General features: G+C 44.1%; 1 protein-coding gene across 6 annotated transcripts; it reads right to left on the bottom strand.

Moving 5' to 3' along the window:
• Positions 1 to 1675: 1675 nt before the first annotated feature.
• C18H17orf80 (chromosome 18 C17orf80 homolog) lies at positions 1676 to 17897 on the bottom strand. Of its 6 annotated transcripts, none has more exons than XM_053568002.1 (5): positions 17047 to 17632; positions 12803 to 14319; positions 9942 to 10049; positions 8859 to 8966; positions 1676 to 3695 (listed from the first exon to the last, which is right to left on the bottom strand). In XM_053568002.1, exons 2-5 carry the CDS (start codon positions 14310 to 14312, stop codon positions 3664 to 3666), a joined length of 1758 nt encoding a protein of 585 aa, XP_053423977.1. In that variant the 5' UTR covers positions 14313 to 14319; positions 17047 to 17632; the 3' UTR covers positions 1676 to 3663. The 6 variants fall into 6 exon arrangements, with proteins under 6 accessions (XP_053423977.1, XP_053423978.1, XP_053423981.1 ...); XM_053568003.1 differs by lacking the exon at positions 1676 to 3695 and adding an exon at positions 6328 to 7372; XM_053568001.1 differs by lacking the exon at positions 1676 to 3695 and adding an exon at positions 17667 to 17897 and having other exon boundaries at positions 8601 to 8966; positions 17047 to 17147.
• Between the last annotated feature and the right edge of the window lie 30 nt (positions 17898 to 17927).

Below are 17927 nucleotides of genomic sequence, written 5' to 3'. Positions count from 1 at the left end.
AGCTGACATCAGGCATCAACAGACCACGGCCTGCGGGCCGAGTGTGGCCACTGCCTACAGCTGGGAAGAATGGTTCTTAAAATGTTGGGAGGAAAATAATCAAAAGAACATTATGTAATGAGTGAAAATGTTAATTCCAATGCTCATAAAGAGCTGTTTTTATTTACATGTTGCCATAGCTGTTCTGGAGATTACAGTGGCAGAGTTGAGTGGTTACCACAGAGACTTAATGGCCCAGAGTTTAAAATATTTGTTATTTGGAAATAAATATATTACTATTTGGTCACTTACAGAAAAAAATGTGCTGATTTCTGGTCTGGGTGACTGAATGTTGGGCACCCATTTGGAGGCCAAACAGAAGCACAGATGCTGGGGCAGCTACTGAACTTGGGAGGGCAGTGGCTGGTGGGCGAAGGTGGCCCCTGTAGGCTCTGAGGGGCCTTTAAGGTGGGGAGGCAATATGCTGGACTGCCAGGAATTTATAAGCCCCTTTCTAACTTTCTTTCTTTTTTTTTTTTTTTTTGTAGAGATAGAGTCTCATTTTATTGCCCTCAGTAGAGTGCCGTGGCGTCACACGGCTCACAGCAACCTCTAACTCCTGGGCTTACATGATTCTCTTGCCTCAGCCTCCTGGGACTACAGGCACCCGCCACAACACCCGGCTATTTTTTTGTTGCAGTTTGGCCGGGGCTGGGTTTGAACCCGCCACCCTCGGCATATGGGGCTGGCGCCCAACTCACTGAGCCACAGGCGCCGCCCCCCTTTCTAACTTTCATCTAGAGGTCTGCTTCTGGTAATTAAAACTGTAACTAAAGGCATTTTGAACCCTGGTTTTACCCTGGATGCGTGGCTGATGCCCAGGCCTCAGCATAAAGCTGCCGTTTCCACAGAGGACCTACCTGCAGTAGGGGTTTCCCCTCAACTTTGCTTTATCTGCAGCTTGTGAACCTGCCCTGGGATTCAGCACCTCTTGTGTCTGCTGGGGAAGCTCCCAAGCCCCCTTCCGTGACAGAGTGCCTGCTCCTTCACCCACAGGACAGGGCCCAGGGGCACCTGTTCTCCTGCCTGGAGCTTGAGGCACAAGAGCAGGGCCTGTGCCAACAGGTGGGCAGAGGAGCTGGCAGGGCTGGGAGGCGAGGGGTGACCTGAGAGCTGGAGGATGCAATTCCTTTTCTGTAGCATGCAAGAAAACTGCACTGGGGTTTTAAGAGAGAATGGGGTGATTCCGGTAAACCAAAGGTTACAACATGTTAAGTCTTAACAACCTAACTCTATTCACATTTTTAGTCAGGTAAGACCATTTCTTTAAATGAAAGTCATCTTGCGTTTCTTCTTCTACTGCCTAGACATAATGACTTCAAGACTGGGGGAGGGGACAGAGTTTGGTAAAGGGAAGAACCGCAGCACCTTGGATTTCTTTTTCTATCTTTCGCTGTATCAGAAAGAAAAAAGACAAGATGGCTTCTAAGTTGCTCTGAGCTTTGATTTCTTCATTCTGCAGAATAGGCCTATCAGGATGGCAGGTTAAGAGAGACAGACCCTCTGACTTTCCTGCACATTTGATTTTATGTGTCTTTGAAAGCGCAGAGCCTGATCATGATGCTGGGCATGAACATCAAGGTCTCGTTTAGCTTCATTTACAAGCAGCATCCAGTTCCTCAGAAAGCCAGCCATCTCCTATGGTTGCCTAGAGAATTTAGAACTTTTCTCTTGAGATTTGAATTTTAAAGTCATCTCATTAACGTTTTCTCTTCCAGTGTCAAAACCCAGGGCATTATGCTGGTAAGGAGTTGTCAAAAACTAACCTATGGTCTGGGAAACTGGAAGATCTTCTGGTGAAGATGTTCAATGGCCACGCTATGGATTCTCTGCTCCCAACGTTCTGGGTGGGCCTACTATCAGCCTAAACAGAACGTGAGGTGCAGAAGAGCCTGCTGTGTGTAGGTTTATCCTGTAAGTGAACAAGCAATGTATTAACAGGACGGGAGGCAGACTGACTGTGGCAAGAATGAATTATCCATAAAATGGAGGAGAAAAATGTATGTAAAACCAAATGCTCACATATATGGGAAACCCACGTTCACTACACGCTACTCAGCTCCTGGGTCCTCTGATGGCTCTGGGTGCCAGGTGGCAGTTCTTGTGCAATCTGCCTCAGCTGCTGCTACAAACTGACAATTAAATCAGACATTCTTTAGCATGACAGCTGCTTTCTTGTATGGCTTGTTTAAATTTAAGAGTATATTCTATGCCTTATGTGGAGTATTATGGGGCATAAATGGTACAAAAGAGGTTTATCCTGGGGAGGTGAGGTAGTGCTGAGCACTTTGGATGGAGAAGAGCATGAGGCAGGACCAGCCTCTCTCCTTTGGTAAAGACAGGTGTGTGCCTGGCCTGCCTGGAGCTGGAGGCTCAGAGGTCAAGGTGGTCTAAAAGAATGTAGCCCAGGAGTCAGACTTGGGGATTGGAATGCCAGCTAAAACCACCTCGGGCTGCTGGGTGATGAACAGCGCAGAGCCGTGTAGGTACATCACTCGGCCTCCTCAGTCCTGTTTCCTCATTCTGGAAAATGAGCCAGACGGCACCTCTATCACGGGGTTGTGAGGACAAAATGAGACATGCACATGAGGACCCTGCACGGCATGAAGTGAGCACCCAGAGGTTAGCTGGATCTAAGTATGGCTCAAATTTGGAACCTGTCTGCAGTGGGATGCCACGAGAGGCTGGAGTTCCTACCAGGTTAGACCTTGCCGGGATGAACAGATCCAAGTCTTCTAATCTCACCAGATCTCTGCAAAGGAGATACAACTATCCCCAATTTGCAGTCCAAAGGAGGCTCTGGTCCCAGGCACATACTTACTTCATAGGTGAAAGTCTGGAAGAGGCAAATGATAAGCTCAGAGGAGTATTTTCCATTTCTTATAAATATTTATTAGGAAGAGTGGTGGTAGTAATAATGTGGGTTCTCCATTAAATGTAAAACAGTCTGCTGATAATACAATCTGATTTAAATTTTAATAGCTGAATACTTTAATGTATTAGAAAAAAATATACTTTCCCCAGTACAGTCAGTATTCAGATACTATTATTCAGGACTGAACTGAAGTAACCAGTACCAGGCTCAATCTACCCTACACAAGCCGTGTGTGAGTTCCAGCCAGGGCGTTCAGCCACGCCTATGCCTACTTCCAATCTACAGTGACAGAACCTTCCAGTGTAAGTCTTCTCAAGGATGGAGGTAGCTTGCATGTCACCACAGCTCCTCTGCAGGATGGATGGACAGGTGGGTGTGGACAGCATGTGTGGAGTCTCATGTTGTAACTTCTCTGCACATTGTAGGGTGGCTTGTTCAGGAATTCAAGCTAGAGGCAAACTCTTAAGTATTGCTGCTTACCTAGGGAGGCTCCTGCCACTGCCACAGATGGAGGAGAGCAGGATTTTAAGAGACAAAATGGGGCGGCGCCTGTGGCTCAGTGAGTAGGGCGCCGGACCCATATGCTGAGGGTGGCGGGTTCAAACCCAGCCCCGGCCAAACGGCAACAAAAACATAGCCGGGCGTAGTGGCGGGCGCCTGTAGTCCCAGCTGCTCGGGAGGCTGAGGCAGGAGAATCGTGTAAGCCTAAGAGTTAGAGGTTGCTGTGAGCCGTGCGACGCCACGGCACTCTACCCGAGGGCGGTATAGTGAGACTTTGTCTCTACAAAAAAAAACAAACAAAAAGAAAAGGAGACAAAATGAAGAAGCCTATTTAAAATGTAAGTCATGTAATCACGTTAAAGGCATTCTTTTTCGGGCGGCGCCTGTGGCTCAGTGAGTAGGGTGCCGGCCCCATACGCCGAGGGTGGCGGGTTCAAACCCAGCCCCGGCCAAACTGCAACAACAACAACAAAAATAGCCGGGCGTTGTGGCGGGCGCCTGTAGTCCCAGCTGCTCAGGAGGCTGAGGCAAGAGAATCGCGTAAGCCCAAGAATTAGAGGTGGCTGCGAGCTGTGTGACACCACGGTACTCTACCCAAGGGCGGTACAGTGAGACTCTGTCTCTACAAAAAAAAAAAAAAAAAAAAAAGGCATTCTTTTTCTCTCAGCTTTGTGAAAAGATGAGTAGTTACCCTTGCCTCACACCTGAAGCATGATGGTTTCTGGATGAAGATTTTAATTTGTTTATCATGTACATGACTGGGGCTGCTGTACAAATGAACTTATGGGGATATTTGCAGACGCAAACAGGAAACGTATACTCAGAAGGCAAGTTTCCATCGTCATTGCAAACCAGAGTTAGGAGGTATGTTTCTGGATCATACTGAGTTTGTTTAGATCTAAATTTTGGGAAAGATTTGTCAGCTATCAGCTTATCACAACAACTCTCTTAAACTATTTTGAAGGGACCCTCAAAGGACTTGATAAAAGATCTCCAATTATTTTCCCAACTCAGATGGCAGAAATGAGTAGATAAGGAAGACTCGCCCTTCCTCCCTTTGTGGACATGTGCAGATAACTCCAGGATGGAGAGATATTTCCAAAGACTTCTTGGAAGTCATCCACATTACTGTAAGAATCAATTCTCAGTATCTGATTTTAAAAAGTTAAGATTTTTTTTTTTTTTTTGTAGAGACAGAGTCTCACTGTACCGCCCTCGGGTAGAGTGCCGTGGCGTCACACAGCTCACAGCAACCTCTAACTCCTGGGCTTACGCGATTCTCTTGCCTCAGCCTCCCGAGCAGCTGGGACTACAGGCGCCCGCCACAACGCCTGGCTATTTTTTGGTTGCAGTTTGACTGGTGCTGGGTTTGAACCCAGTACCCTCGGCATATGGGGCCGCCCTAGATTTTTTTTTTTTGAGACAAGAATCTCACTATGTCACCCTCAGTGGAGTGCCATTGTGTCACAGATCACAGCAACTTCAAATGCTTGGGCTTAAGCGATTCTCTTGCCTCAGCCTCCCAAGTAGCTGGGACCACAGGCGCCCACACAATGCCCAGCTATATATGTGTGTGTATATATATATATATATATATGTATGTATGTGTGTGTGTGTATATATGTATATACACACACACATACATGTATATATGAATGATTTATTGTTGTTGTTCAGCAGGCCCTGGTGGGTTCAAACTCGCCAACCTTGGTGCATGTAGCCGGCACCCTAACCACTGAGCTGTGAGCGCAAAGCCAAAAAAGAAAGAAAAAAAAAAAAAGTTAAGATTTTTTTTGTTCTTTCTTACTTTATGTGAATTAGAATTCTTGATACCAACCAATGTCAAACAAAAAGGCCTTTTCCTATTAATAAAGGATCTCACCTTTGTCTTAAACTTGCCAATATGAGGAAGATATCCTGTTAGGACTGATGGCTCATTAAATAATTCTTTTCTTGATAAAAATCTTGGGGTGACTAGCTCCACTTTGTGCTGCTACGGTACTCATGTGTTACGGGTAGTCCGTGCACAACCAAGGGCACTGAGATACTAGACACGTGAAGTAAGGCTTCCTCCCTGTCAATGTGCCTCCTAGTCCCAGAACGCTTCCCAGCTGCACTCCCCAGTTGTCCCCACCGTGCCAACACATGGAGGTCCCATACTCCTCTAGGGCAGGAGCAGTACACATTTTCTGTAAAGGGCCAGACAGTAAGTATTTTCAGCTTTTTGGAGCACACAGTTTCTATTACAACTACTCAATGTTGCTGTAGTTGAAAGGTGTAAGCAAACCCTTAACTTATGAAGGAGCTGTGTTTCAGTAAGACTATGTTTACAGAGAAAGGTGGTGGGCTGCTGACGCCTGCTCGTGGGGACTGGGAAAAGCAGGCTGGTGAGAGGCCATTCTCAACTGCATTCTCACCCTGAGAGGTCCCGATCTTGAGTAAGGGCAAATGAAGAGGTGCAGAGAGAATTCCTAAGTGTCTCTCTTAAAAGGCGTTACAGGGAATGGGCATAAAGCCTTTTCAAAAGTGAAGAGACTATCTTGGGGTTCCAATGCAGTTCTCATTAATATTAAGCTAAAATAACAAATTCAGAACTCTTTCCCTCAACCGTAATTTTTTCCTTACAGAGAATTCTAAAAGATGTAGATATATTAACAAATACGTTTTCCTTAACCATGAGAATTTTTTGCAGACTTAAATTACTCCCACAAGGGATAATTAGACAGGGGCAAAGGATCGGGAATGGGAAAGGGAGATAAAGCTCTGGATGCAGCATTCAAGTTTTGAGGACAGCGAAGGAAACAGTGTGTAAGTAAATGCACGTTGGCCTTAGACTAGCACATCTGCTTTTTTGTAGTTTTGAAGGAGCCAGGATATAAGTGGACTAGCACATCTGCTTTTTTGTAGTTTTGAAGGAGCCAGGATATAAGTGGGGATGATTTCATGTATTTTGGCATGAGGATATCACAAGCAAAGCTGAGAGAAAAGTGTGTGTGATACGTGTGTAACCATGGAGGGGATCTGGAGAAACACTTATCCACCTACGTTGCTTAGACTAAGTTCCTCAAAGTTTGTTCTAAGTATCCATGTTACTCTCTACAGGCCAAAGCTGAAGTCAAGGAATCAAAGAGACATTGAGTATTTTCAAGAGGAGAAGACAGAAAGCCCACCAGCCCAAACCAATCCTCATGGAAATTCTTAAGGACAGAGGTGGGATTCAGAAGTTCCCAGGAAGAGATGATGATGGAAAGCCTCTGTAAAAGGTGACTTCACATTCTACTTAGTGTGCTATTTTATTTTAATCAGCTTAAAAAATTCTTGTAAGGAGTATTTGGAGGGTTTTTTTCCTTGGCTTACCTGGAGCTCAGGTGCCCACCCTTTGCTCTTGTGTTTCCCACACATGTAAAGATCTATCTGGTCAGGGCCCCAAGAGCCTAAGCATTTGCAAGGGGATGGGCCCGATGTGGGCTCATTTTTTGCCAATTCAGATTTTACCCTGAAGCAGCCCATGTAGTCCAGTATCTCCTACATATGATTGTAAAACACTAAGGGTTAGAGAACAATGTCAGGGAGAAAAATTTTAAATTGAGACACTGGTTTTTACTGAGAAATGAGAAATAGCTTCTTAACTTTCAGGAACTCTGTCATCTTCCTATCTCCTTGAATAACTTCACATGTTCTTGAGTAACAACATTACGATTAAGCAAAACTGTTTTCCACTAACTTTCACTTCTGACAGCAAGCCAAAAATATCCAGACAGACCAGATCTGTCCATATTAATAAAAACTTTACTTCTGTGGACTTGTTTTAGATTCTAATAATTTCATTCTGTTCACTCCCTTTCCCTAACACAACTTTACACTGTTAGGTATGTGCTGCAGTTGTCTTCACCGCACGCCTCTTGCAGTTTTCCAAGTGACATCCAGGCCAACGCTACTTCCGCCAGCGTTGCAGCTCTTTGGATAAACAGAGATAAATGTAAGGATCCAACAGGCCACTCCTACTGACTGTTTCTATCTCTTGCCTCTATAGATCACTCCGTTATATTTTTGTTTGATAAATTAAAAAATAAGAGTCCTGAGCACAAGAAGAAGTTTCTGCTTCACTTTCTTTAGTCTCAAGTTAGAGATGTGAAAAACATCACAGCTTCTAAATCTCTACCTACTGTTATCAGGCACCAACTACACAATCCCTTTTGGACTGGTAAAACTTAAGGAAAGCCCCCTTTTGGTGGGAGAAGTGAGTCTTAGTTTGCGGCCCCATTTATGCAGGCTGGTCAGAACCATCCTGTTTTCGCCCCTGGCAGCCACACCTTCCAGGCAGTATGCAGACTTGTGTGCAGCTCATTCCTGCGGCTCCACCTGCCACCACTTACTGGGCACTGAGTAGTCAAACAAATCCAGTCAGTGTCAGGTCTTGTTACCTTTTTAAAGAAGTCTTATTAGCCAATGTGTGGATTATATTGGCCTTTGGTGTTCAGTTATCTTGTATCCTTACACTGAAACTGGGCTTTTTCTTTTTTAATTGTGGAAAAATACTAGACTTGTCAGATATCCTCCTAGCATGTCTTTCTTTATAACTATAAGGATATATTTTTGCAATACGATACTTAAACACAAAAATAAAAAAGCTATCTTGAATTAAAAGAGAAATGAAATTCAGGTATTTTCCTCTGGTTAGGACTCAGTACAAGCCAGAACTCCTAACTAGAAGGGCATTTGTTTTCAAATGCTCAAAGTAGATTAACTAAGATGCTGTACGTCTTAGACACATTGATGAGTGACAGCTGGGTTCTAGTCCTCCTCCTCTCCTCTGTGGTATAAAGCTGTTTGGTTTCAGTGCTAAAAAAGAGTTCATAAGGCACCAAGGACAGCACCTTCTCTTCTAGCAGGAAAACAGATTAAGGGAGGGAAAAACACAAAAAACCACCAGATCAGTGACAACATTAAATGAAGGTCAAGAGGAATTATGCAAATTCTAGTCATACCTTATAAAGGCCATTATAACCAAAACCTCTCATAAAAATCGAGAGCTCCAGCGGCGCCTGTGGCTCAGTGGGTAGGGCGCCAGCCCCATATGCCGAGGGTGGCGGGTTCAAGCCCAGCCCTGGCCAAACTGCAACCAAAAAATAGCCGGGTGTTGTGGCGGCGCCTGTAGTCCCAGCTGCTCGGGAGGCTGAGGCAAGAGAATCGCATAAGCCCAAGAGTTAAGAGGTTGCTGTGAGCCGTGTGACGCCATGGCACTCTACCCGAGGGCGGTACAGTGAGACTCTGTCTCTACAAAAAAAAAAAAAAAAAATCGAGAGCTCCCTGGGATAGCTCATTCACTAGGGCATGGAAGATACTGTAAAATTGTAATAGGAAAAGCAATTCAAAGAACCCCTTGGAGGTCCCTGTAACAGAATATGACTTATAATTTTGGCTAAAAATACAGAAGACTTACTCAGATGCCTGAAACTCCAGCTACAGCACAGGATGAAGTACCCCGTGAAGAGCATCGTGATGCTGCCGACCCCGCTCTTCCTGAAGGTGGTGTTGCACCTCAGCCAGCCTGGTCCAAAGGAAACAGGGCCAAGGATTAGTGTGAACCGCAATGCGGGCTGCGATCTGGGAGTTACTCAGGTTTCCCCAGTTAGCCTTGGTCATGGAAGTGTAATTTAGAAAATTTACACACATATATACATACACACACACACACACACACATTTTATTTTTTTTTTATTTTTTTTATTTATTTATTTTTTTTTGTGATTTTTGGCCGGGGCTGGGTTTGAATCCGCCACCTCCGGCATATGGGACCGGCGCCCTACTCCTTGAGCCACAGGCACCGCCCCACACACACATTTTAAACAGATAAAAATGCTAAAATGCAAAAGATTTCAACTTTACTAAATTCAAAGTAGTTCCTCTTCTCTGGGGAAGTCTGGTTACAATTGCTACTAGGAGGAGACTAACATGCGTACAACTGGCAGATGCTGAGCCTCAAGCACCTTCCTGGCTGTGGGAGGAGGCAAGCTCAGTGTGAGCCAGGGAAAGGCAGGCCACCAGGCTGGGCACAGTGGCTCATGACTATGATCCCAGCACTTTGAGAAGCTGAAGTGGGAGAGTCACTTGAGGCCAGGAGTTTGAGCCCAGTCCAGACAACACAGTGAGATCCCATTTCTGCAAGAAATTTAAAAATCAGCCAGACATGGTAAGTGCCTATAGTCTCAGCTGCTCAGGGGACCAAGGATCACTGGAGCCCAGGAGTCCAAGGCTGCCACCAGCACGCCATCTGCGCAACACAGTGAGACACCGTCTTGTCTTTTAACAAAAAGGGGAGCCGTTCACTAAGTGGTAGCTACTATTATATTAGCTCTGGTGCTCTCAATTACATCAAACTCCAAAATGAAAATAGACGAATAGAAGACTAAAAAGACAACAGAATTGCCCCCTTTCCCTTAGCTTTGCTCTAACAGCCTGAAGGAGAAACTTCTCCAAATGCCTACAACCAGCAACAGAACCCAACAGTTAACTCCAGCCTCACCTTTGTGTACAGCTTCCAAAAGCCTCCTTAGAGAGAAGTTGGAGGTTGTAAGCCAGGTCGGGAATTCCACACTCCTTATATCAGTCGAGCTTCTTTCCAACAAAGGAACTATGGTTCCAAACAGAAGTCACTGTGACAGATCATCTAAACTCACCCCCTTTCCCAACAGTCAGCGACAGAGATTCCCAGGGCTAGGTTTTAGGACAAGTATATTTTAAATAGGTGCATTAATGATCTCTGCACTGGACTGCAGCGACACATTATAAAGTCAAACCTATTCCAGGGCAGGACCTCCGCTTAGTTTTGGCCCGATGAATACACTGCCCTGAGGATTGACATGCGCACACTCCACAACGTGAGTCATCTGTGTCCTCTGTCACCTGCTGTCATGTTAGCAAAGCATGACTGGTTACCATGATAAAGGACTGCAACTTGTCACTGCTACCTACAGAACATGAGCCTCTTCTAGCACCTGGGTCCACTACTGGCCAGCAGACACTTTCTATTTAGGTTCAGTACCCAAATAACTGAAGTAGAAGAAACATCATTCACATTTTCCTTCCACCTGACTTTCTCCTTTAATGACGGGCAGGCAAGCTCTACTATTGATAGTTTTTTGGTCTTGGCTTGTTTTGTCAGGATAAAGGACAAATTAAGCAAAACTTGATGACATGTTGAGCATGTGTGGTAGAAGTTGCTGTGGGTGTAAATGATCATTATATTAAGTAACAATAAAAAGAACCATGTTGGCTTCCAAGAAATTATACAGAAGATAATTCTCTTATAGGGTGAGTCTCTTAAAAAGGAAAGCACACCAAAAAAAGCATAACAGAAAATCTGTTCATCTTGGAGAAAAATTAAGGGAAAAAATAGGGTGCACAATGAGTGTATAACCACACTCCCCGCAGTGCCGGCACGGTGTGGCTCCTCAACCTTGCACGCCTCCTGCAGTCAGCTGAGCCCACTGACTTCCAGCTACAGATTCCGCCAAACTTAACTGAACGACACCATTAGAGGAAAGGATTAAACTTGGCCTCAGGAGCAGGTTCTACTTGCAATCCCACCATTTACTGGCAACATGAACTTGGACAAATCACTTACCTTCTCTGTGCCTGTTTCATCATTTGGAAAATAGAGATAAAAATCACTGTGCCCACCCCTCAAGAGCTTTGTGGCCAAAATAAGAAAATATGAATGAAAGTACTTTGAAAACCACAAAGCAACACATGTTAACACAGCTAATCTATATTCATTATGGAGAAAGGGCTTGACCTTGAGACTACAACTTGGCACAAAAAGATCCAAACGACAGGCCTGTTTATAGACAAACTCATACCTGCGAGGCAGCTGAAGAAAACGTAGCTTTGGTTAGCAATGTTCTTTATAGATGTCCGTTTTGAAACCCACATGAGAGGGGCAATTACAATACAAAAGGAAGAAATGCTTTGGGGACCAAATAGGGATTTGGTGAATTATGTGACCACTTGCAAATATTCCAGAGAGGGAAAAACTCTCCTTTTTTAGGAAGAGATGATACCAGTTTTTCAGGCGCAAACCTACTCTGTTGTTGAAGGTCTCCTGTCAAAATAAGCCTGGAATGACCATTACACAGGACAGATGGATGCTACTTCACACTAACACTTCTCTAGCCTAGAGTATCTTTCTAAAAAAATGAGAAACTTAAGAGGAAAATGAAGAAACATTATGTATTTTAACTAGAGAGGTAGCCCAATAACTGAAGATGAGTGAGATTCAGAAAACAAACAAACAAACAAAACAAAACTGAGGCTCTGAAATGACTGTCAGGCACTTCCTGGCTCCTATGTGGTCTCCGACCTACTCTGTTAACCTATTCCAGCCACCAGCAGAATAGGAAGCTTGTAAAGAGATTGATTCAGAATCAGCATCAGTTTCTGTGTCTACCCTTTCTCCCCAAGTCCTTCTTAGCTCATCTCTCATGTCTAAAGCTCAATCTCTGTGGCTTACTTTTTCTAGTGCCTAGACTACTAAACCTTTTTTGCCACATCCTCTATTCCTTGTCCTTGACTTTCACTGGTTTATCTCCTGAGCCTCCACTTTGATCTATCTGCTTTGCCCAGTTGTTTTTTTAGAGACAGTCTCACTTTCTCGCCCTCAGTAGAGTTCCGTGATGTCACAGTTCACAGCAACCCCCAGCTCTTGGGCTCAGGCCATTCTCTTACCCTGCCCTCCCGAGTAGCTGGGACTACAGGTGCCCGCCACAACACCCTGCTTTTTTTTTTTTGTTGCAGTTCGGCCAGGGGCAGGTTTGAACCCACCACCCTTGGTATATGGGGCCGCATCCTAGTCACTGAGCCACAGGCGCCACCCTGCCCAGCCAGTTTTAACTGCATCCCACCATCGATTCCAAAGATGGCGTCTGTTTATACCTTCTTTGCTGGCTCTAAATTCCTAGACATTGCATTTCACTGTAAACCTGGTGCCGGTTTCCTATACAACCTGGTAATAACTGAACTTTGAACACAGCATTTGTTCTATTTAGCTGAATTCTTAAATCTTTATGTCAACTCGAGTACCCCACCCATCTGATTTCTCCTGGGCATGATTCTTCCCAATGTAGAAACTCAACTGGTATCAGTACTACCGGCCTGCTATCGCCCCATCTTCAACTCCTAGTGGAGGAAAAGGGACAGTGATAAACCACAACTACTGACCTCTGGAGCAGGAGGTAATGTTTGAAGAACAATTCTAAGTACAGTACACTGGAATGCCTAGGTAAAAATAAGCTAAATGAGTGAAAATATTATTCTGGCCCTTAAAAATTCAAAAGGTATAGACCATTATGGATGACCTAGGTACCCCTTGAAAATGAGCTTGTTTACCTTGCGAGAGTCTTTCCCTCTGGGCACTGGTGAGCTGTGGCTTCTGGGCCACTTCATGCCAATACTGAGGCTTCCCTGGCAACACCCCTAGTCCAAGATAACCAGGATAGAGCTCTGGAAACCACTCCAGCCCCATGGAGCTGGGTATCTTTCTATCAGCAGTCGCAACATGATTGAGGAAGGGGCCCTTAGATGTGTGATGCAGGGCTGAACGTAAAGGTTGTTGGTATCCAACGTGCAATTCGTGAAACTGACAGCCAGATTTGGGCTCCAGAGAAACTTGCTCCTTATTCTCCATTAAGGCCTTTATAGCAGGGACTCGATTATGAACACTGGCTTCTGCTTTTTCTTCTTGAATAAATTGTGTAGCCAGAGAGGCAAGACTTTTTTGACTACTTGCCTGTGACACAGAAAAAAATTCATTGTAAGTTGTCTCCCTTGGAATGTACAAATTTAAATGTCCTCCACCTTCAGATTTCTTCTCTGTGGCTGAATCGTCAGTTTTGAAATTCTCAGAGCCACTGCTGATGGCAGTCCACTTCTCCATTTCTGTCTCAGAGGCACTTTTCTCTACATTTCCTTTCCTCCCACACATCTCTACTCCAAGGCTAAGTCCTTTTTCTTGGTTCTCCATGACACGGATGTTACCTAATGAGCTAATTTTAAGACTTAACATTAGTGATTCTATGTCCTTTTCCTGAGTTTCAGTGTCTTTAACATCAGTAGAGGTTCCTGAGAGGTGATTCCTGCCTTTGGAATCTCTCTCATTGTTCAACAACGATGTTCTTACTCTTTTAACTTCATCACTCAGATTCTTTGGAGAAATGTAATTGTCCCCAATAGGCACATCTAGTAATTTTACTAGAAGCTCCTGTCTTTGGGGATTAATTTTGTCCAATTTTAGATCAGAAGTGGTTTGTACACTATTAGGTATGGCTGAGGAATATTTTCTTTCTTGATTTGACAAAGAAAGTTCCATTGAGCCAACCAGTAAAGATGCTTCAGTTTCTGAAGGATTACATCTGCTTTCCACTGATTTAGGCAAATCTCTGGCAAGTTCTCTCTTAGGAGAGGTATTCTCTGGTGAATAAAAGTGACTCTTGGTTTCTCCTTGGAAAGTAGTCTTTGTTTCAGACTTTTTTAACATTTTGGAGGAGAGCTGAATTTGATTCTTGATGTCTTTTTCTGCCTCTGTAGTACCTGATCTTTCCAAACCAGCAGCTGGTAGTGGAAAGGACTGAACTGTCTGTTCTGGTTTGTCCATTATCAATTTAGAATTTCTTTTCTCACTTTCTGTCTCTAACTCCAGCCGTTTAGCTTTCATTAAATCTTTGATTGGCCCTTTCAATTTTTTAGCACGTGGGAGTGTACCTGGGTTGGACTCATAAGCCTTTCTATCAGCAGATGTGGCTGGTCCTGCCATCTTACAGTATGGCAAGTGGGATTTTAATCGTTTAAACGGCTTCTTACAATAAGGACACAATTCCATTCTGGGTGGAGTATCACTCATTTTCTTCCTGAAAGAGGTAAACATGAGGTTATGAGAAGCACAGAGAAAATACCAATATTTAAAAAAAAAAAAAAAAAAAAGAAAATACCAGTATTTTATTTACATGTCATTACCTTTTATTTATTTTATTTGGAGACAGAGTTTTATTTTGTCACCCTCGGTAGAGTGCTCTGGCATCACAGCTCACAACAACCTCTAACTCTTGGGCTTAAGTGACTCTCTTAACTCTTGTAGTCCCAAGTAGCTGGGACTACAGGTGCCTGACACAACACCCGGCTATTTTTTTTTTTTAAGAGATGAAGTCTTGCTCTGGCTCAAGCTGGTCTTGAACTCCTGACCTCAGGCAATCCACCTGCCATCTTGGACTCCCAGAATGTTAGGATTACAGGCAGAAGCTACTGCACCCAGCAGTGTCATACCTTTTAAATTAATTTGGAAGAAGCTTGGTTAAAGGAACCTTTTAAAAAATTTGTTTTCGTCCATTCCTTTTTTTTTTTTTTGGAGACAAAATCTTTACCTTGTTACCACTGGTAGAGTGCCTTGGCATCACAGCTCACAGCAACCTCCAATTCTTGAGCTTAAGCGATTCTCTTGCCTCAGCCTCCCAAGTAGCTGGGACTACAGGCACCAGCCACAACCAACGCCTAGCTATTTTTAGAGATGAGGTCTTGTGCCGGCTCAGGCTGGTCTAGAACTCCTGAGCTCAAGCAATCCGCCCACCTCAGCCTCCCAGAGTGCTGGGATTACAGGTGTGAGCCACTGCGCCCATCCTATAGTTTGGTTTTAAGATAAATATTCCTAGCTCTATCTAAGCTTGATAGTTCACATTTTTAAAAGTATTCTTGGAATCCATCAATACAAAAGACAATGAAGAGATTTTGCAACATCCCTAACAAGGAGGTGAGCAAGCCCATGTCAAATAGTGAGCCAAAGGAAACACGCCCAAATGCCAGTCAGGACAAATGTTTGCTATTAAAGCTTACAGCACATCAATAAATATCACATGAATATAAAGAAATTATTTAAAAACCTTTAAACACATCATTCAAGGACAGCATGGTAAGGAAGAAAATACTCAGGCCAGGATCCAAAGGTTTCTAATTAGAACACAGGTTTCCAAAAGGATATATAGAAAATCCACTGGGATGCAAGAAGGAAATATTGGAGCTATAATCTAAGCATGAGAAATGAAGCTCTAGGCTCGAAGAAAAGCTCTAGGCAAGAAGGAAATATTGGAGGTATAATCTAAGCATGAGAAATGAAGCTTTAGGCTCGGCGCCTATAGCTCAGTGTTTAGGGCACCGGCTACATGCACGGGGGCTGGTGGGTTCGAACATAGCCTGCTAAACAATAACAAAAAAACAGCTGGGCATTGTGGCCTGTAGTCCCAGCTACTGGGAGGCAGAGGCAAGAGAATCACTTAAGTCCAAGAGTTTCAGGTTGCTGTGAGTCCTACCGAGGGTGACACAGTGAGACTCTGTCTCAAAAAAATAGTATTCATATATATACACATACATATATAAAATGCATGTGCAAAGCACAAACAAATAAAAAGAGGGAACATGGCACCAAGCTTCTGGTTATACATATATAGTTTGTAGTAAAATGGATTATTGGCAAATTTGTTTTGACATCTTTGTTAAAGATATATAAGAAATTTTACAACATTTATACCATGTATCATTTGCAGCTCTGTGCCATTCTGTAGAGTGGGGGAAAAGAAAATGTTTTATTCCAAACAATTCCAAAGTTGGAAGCTGTTTACTTTTTTATACTTTTATTTTACACGGTTACAATGGGCAGGGGATATATCTATCCTGTGTACAGCTGTATTCTCAAAATCTAGCACTGAGCCTGGCATACAGTATTTGTTGAATGAATTATCCCTAGATACAAACATGCAAATATTATTATTCAATACTATGACTGAGAATATCTTCTGACCATTAATACATCTAGATCAAAAAGTAAACTTTGCTTTTTCTGTTTTTGAGACAGTCTTATTCTGTCACCCTAGGTACAGCGCCATGGCTTCACAGCTCACAGCAACCTCAAACTCTTGGGCTTAAGCAATCCCGTTGCCTCAGCCTTCTGAGTAGCTGGGACTACAGGGTGTTCGCCACTACCCCAGCTAATTTTTCTATTTTTACTAGAGACAGGGTCTTGTTCTTGCTCAGACTGGTCTTGAACTCCTGAGCTCAAGCAATCCGCCCATCTTGCTTTAATGCTAGGATTACAGGGATGAGATACCACACCCAGCCCAAAAAGCAAACTTTGAACTCAAACTGTATACTTAAGTAATTTTATGGCATGTGAATTTTACACCAATAAAGCTGTTTAAAAAAATTTTTTAAAGCAAATTTTGAAATTATTTACAAAATATAAATAGATAAAATCTTAGCCAATTCATTTATCAAAGCAACCAACCTACCTTATCCTGCATGAACTTATGCAAGACTAAGCTGCTCTCTGCCAGTAGACTACATTATTTATTCTTACTTTGTTTGGAGCACACACTGGCAATATGACGAAAGCTAGAGACCGTTTATTCACAAAATTACACACAAATGAAGCCAGTGCAAAGGGCTTTGGCCAATAACTTTAGAAAGAACTTGAGACCTCTTGTTAGACGTTTCTGCCTAACGTATGCCACCTCATACTTAATCCTACTGTAATGATCTCTGTACATTTATAATATATGGTGACGGCTCAATGTGGGTGCCTGTTTTCTTACCCGAGTTCTTCTAGGATATTAATTTTGTAGTTGTTTTTCTTGGATCTCCATGCTTCCCAATCATCGTTCCTGAGTTTGACAGAATGAACTTCAATGTCAGCCTGTGTAAGACACAGAGAAGTAACTCGATGTCACACCCAGTGAGTAAAGGTGGCGCGCTAGTGAACCAAATACAAATACAGTAACTGGTTATCCGCTTGGCAGCTCTCCTAAGACGTTCGGGAAGGCAGCGAGTTATGACTTCACCAGCCTTCTGAGCACAAGACAGATCTCACGGTTTACGTTAAACTTCGCTTTCACTACCGAAGCTCTCCAGCCGACTCCTCCCAGGGCGTTACCTGGCCTGCCCTCCTCTCCACACCCCTCCTTTTGCTGAAAACTGTCTTGTTGCTTCTAGCCGGGTGGACAGGGATTGCCGAGCAGCTCTCAGGTCGCGGGTCAGCTTCCCCGCAGCCCCACGACGGGGCCGGGAGTTCACCCAGCGGGTCCAGGAAGCCCCTCCGCCTGGCCTCGGCCCCTGGTCCACTTGTCTCTCGCCTCGGGATAGCCTCCCTCGGACCCAGAATGGGGGCAAAGAGCAGCCCCGCCCTCCGAAACCCGCCGCACGGCAGCCGGCTCACCTCAGAGGACCAGGAAGCCCCTGCAGCAAGCCCACCAGAGTCCCCCCACAACCCGGGCCTGGGAGCCGCGGCAGGCCGTCTGCGCCACTGCCTGACTGGTCTCCCCTTTTTTTCAATTGTTGCCTCACAAGAATTAACTCAAATACTTGCATCATACTATTATGAAATAATTTAATTTATTGAAAGTGTGGCTTGGCTTTTATACGGCGCCCGGCGCTTCAGCAGTAAACAGGCGAAAGCGCAGGCCACCCTCCAGAGAGG

The sequence above is a fragment of the Nycticebus coucang genome, chromosome 18 (genome assembly GCF_027406575.1).
Source record: "Nycticebus coucang isolate mNycCou1 chromosome 18, mNycCou1.pri, whole genome shotgun sequence".
NCBI lineage: Eukaryota > Metazoa > Chordata > Mammalia > Primates > Lorisidae > Nycticebus > Nycticebus coucang.
Note: the sequence above shows the minus strand (reverse complement) of the source record. Positions and strands in the feature narration are given on the sequence as shown.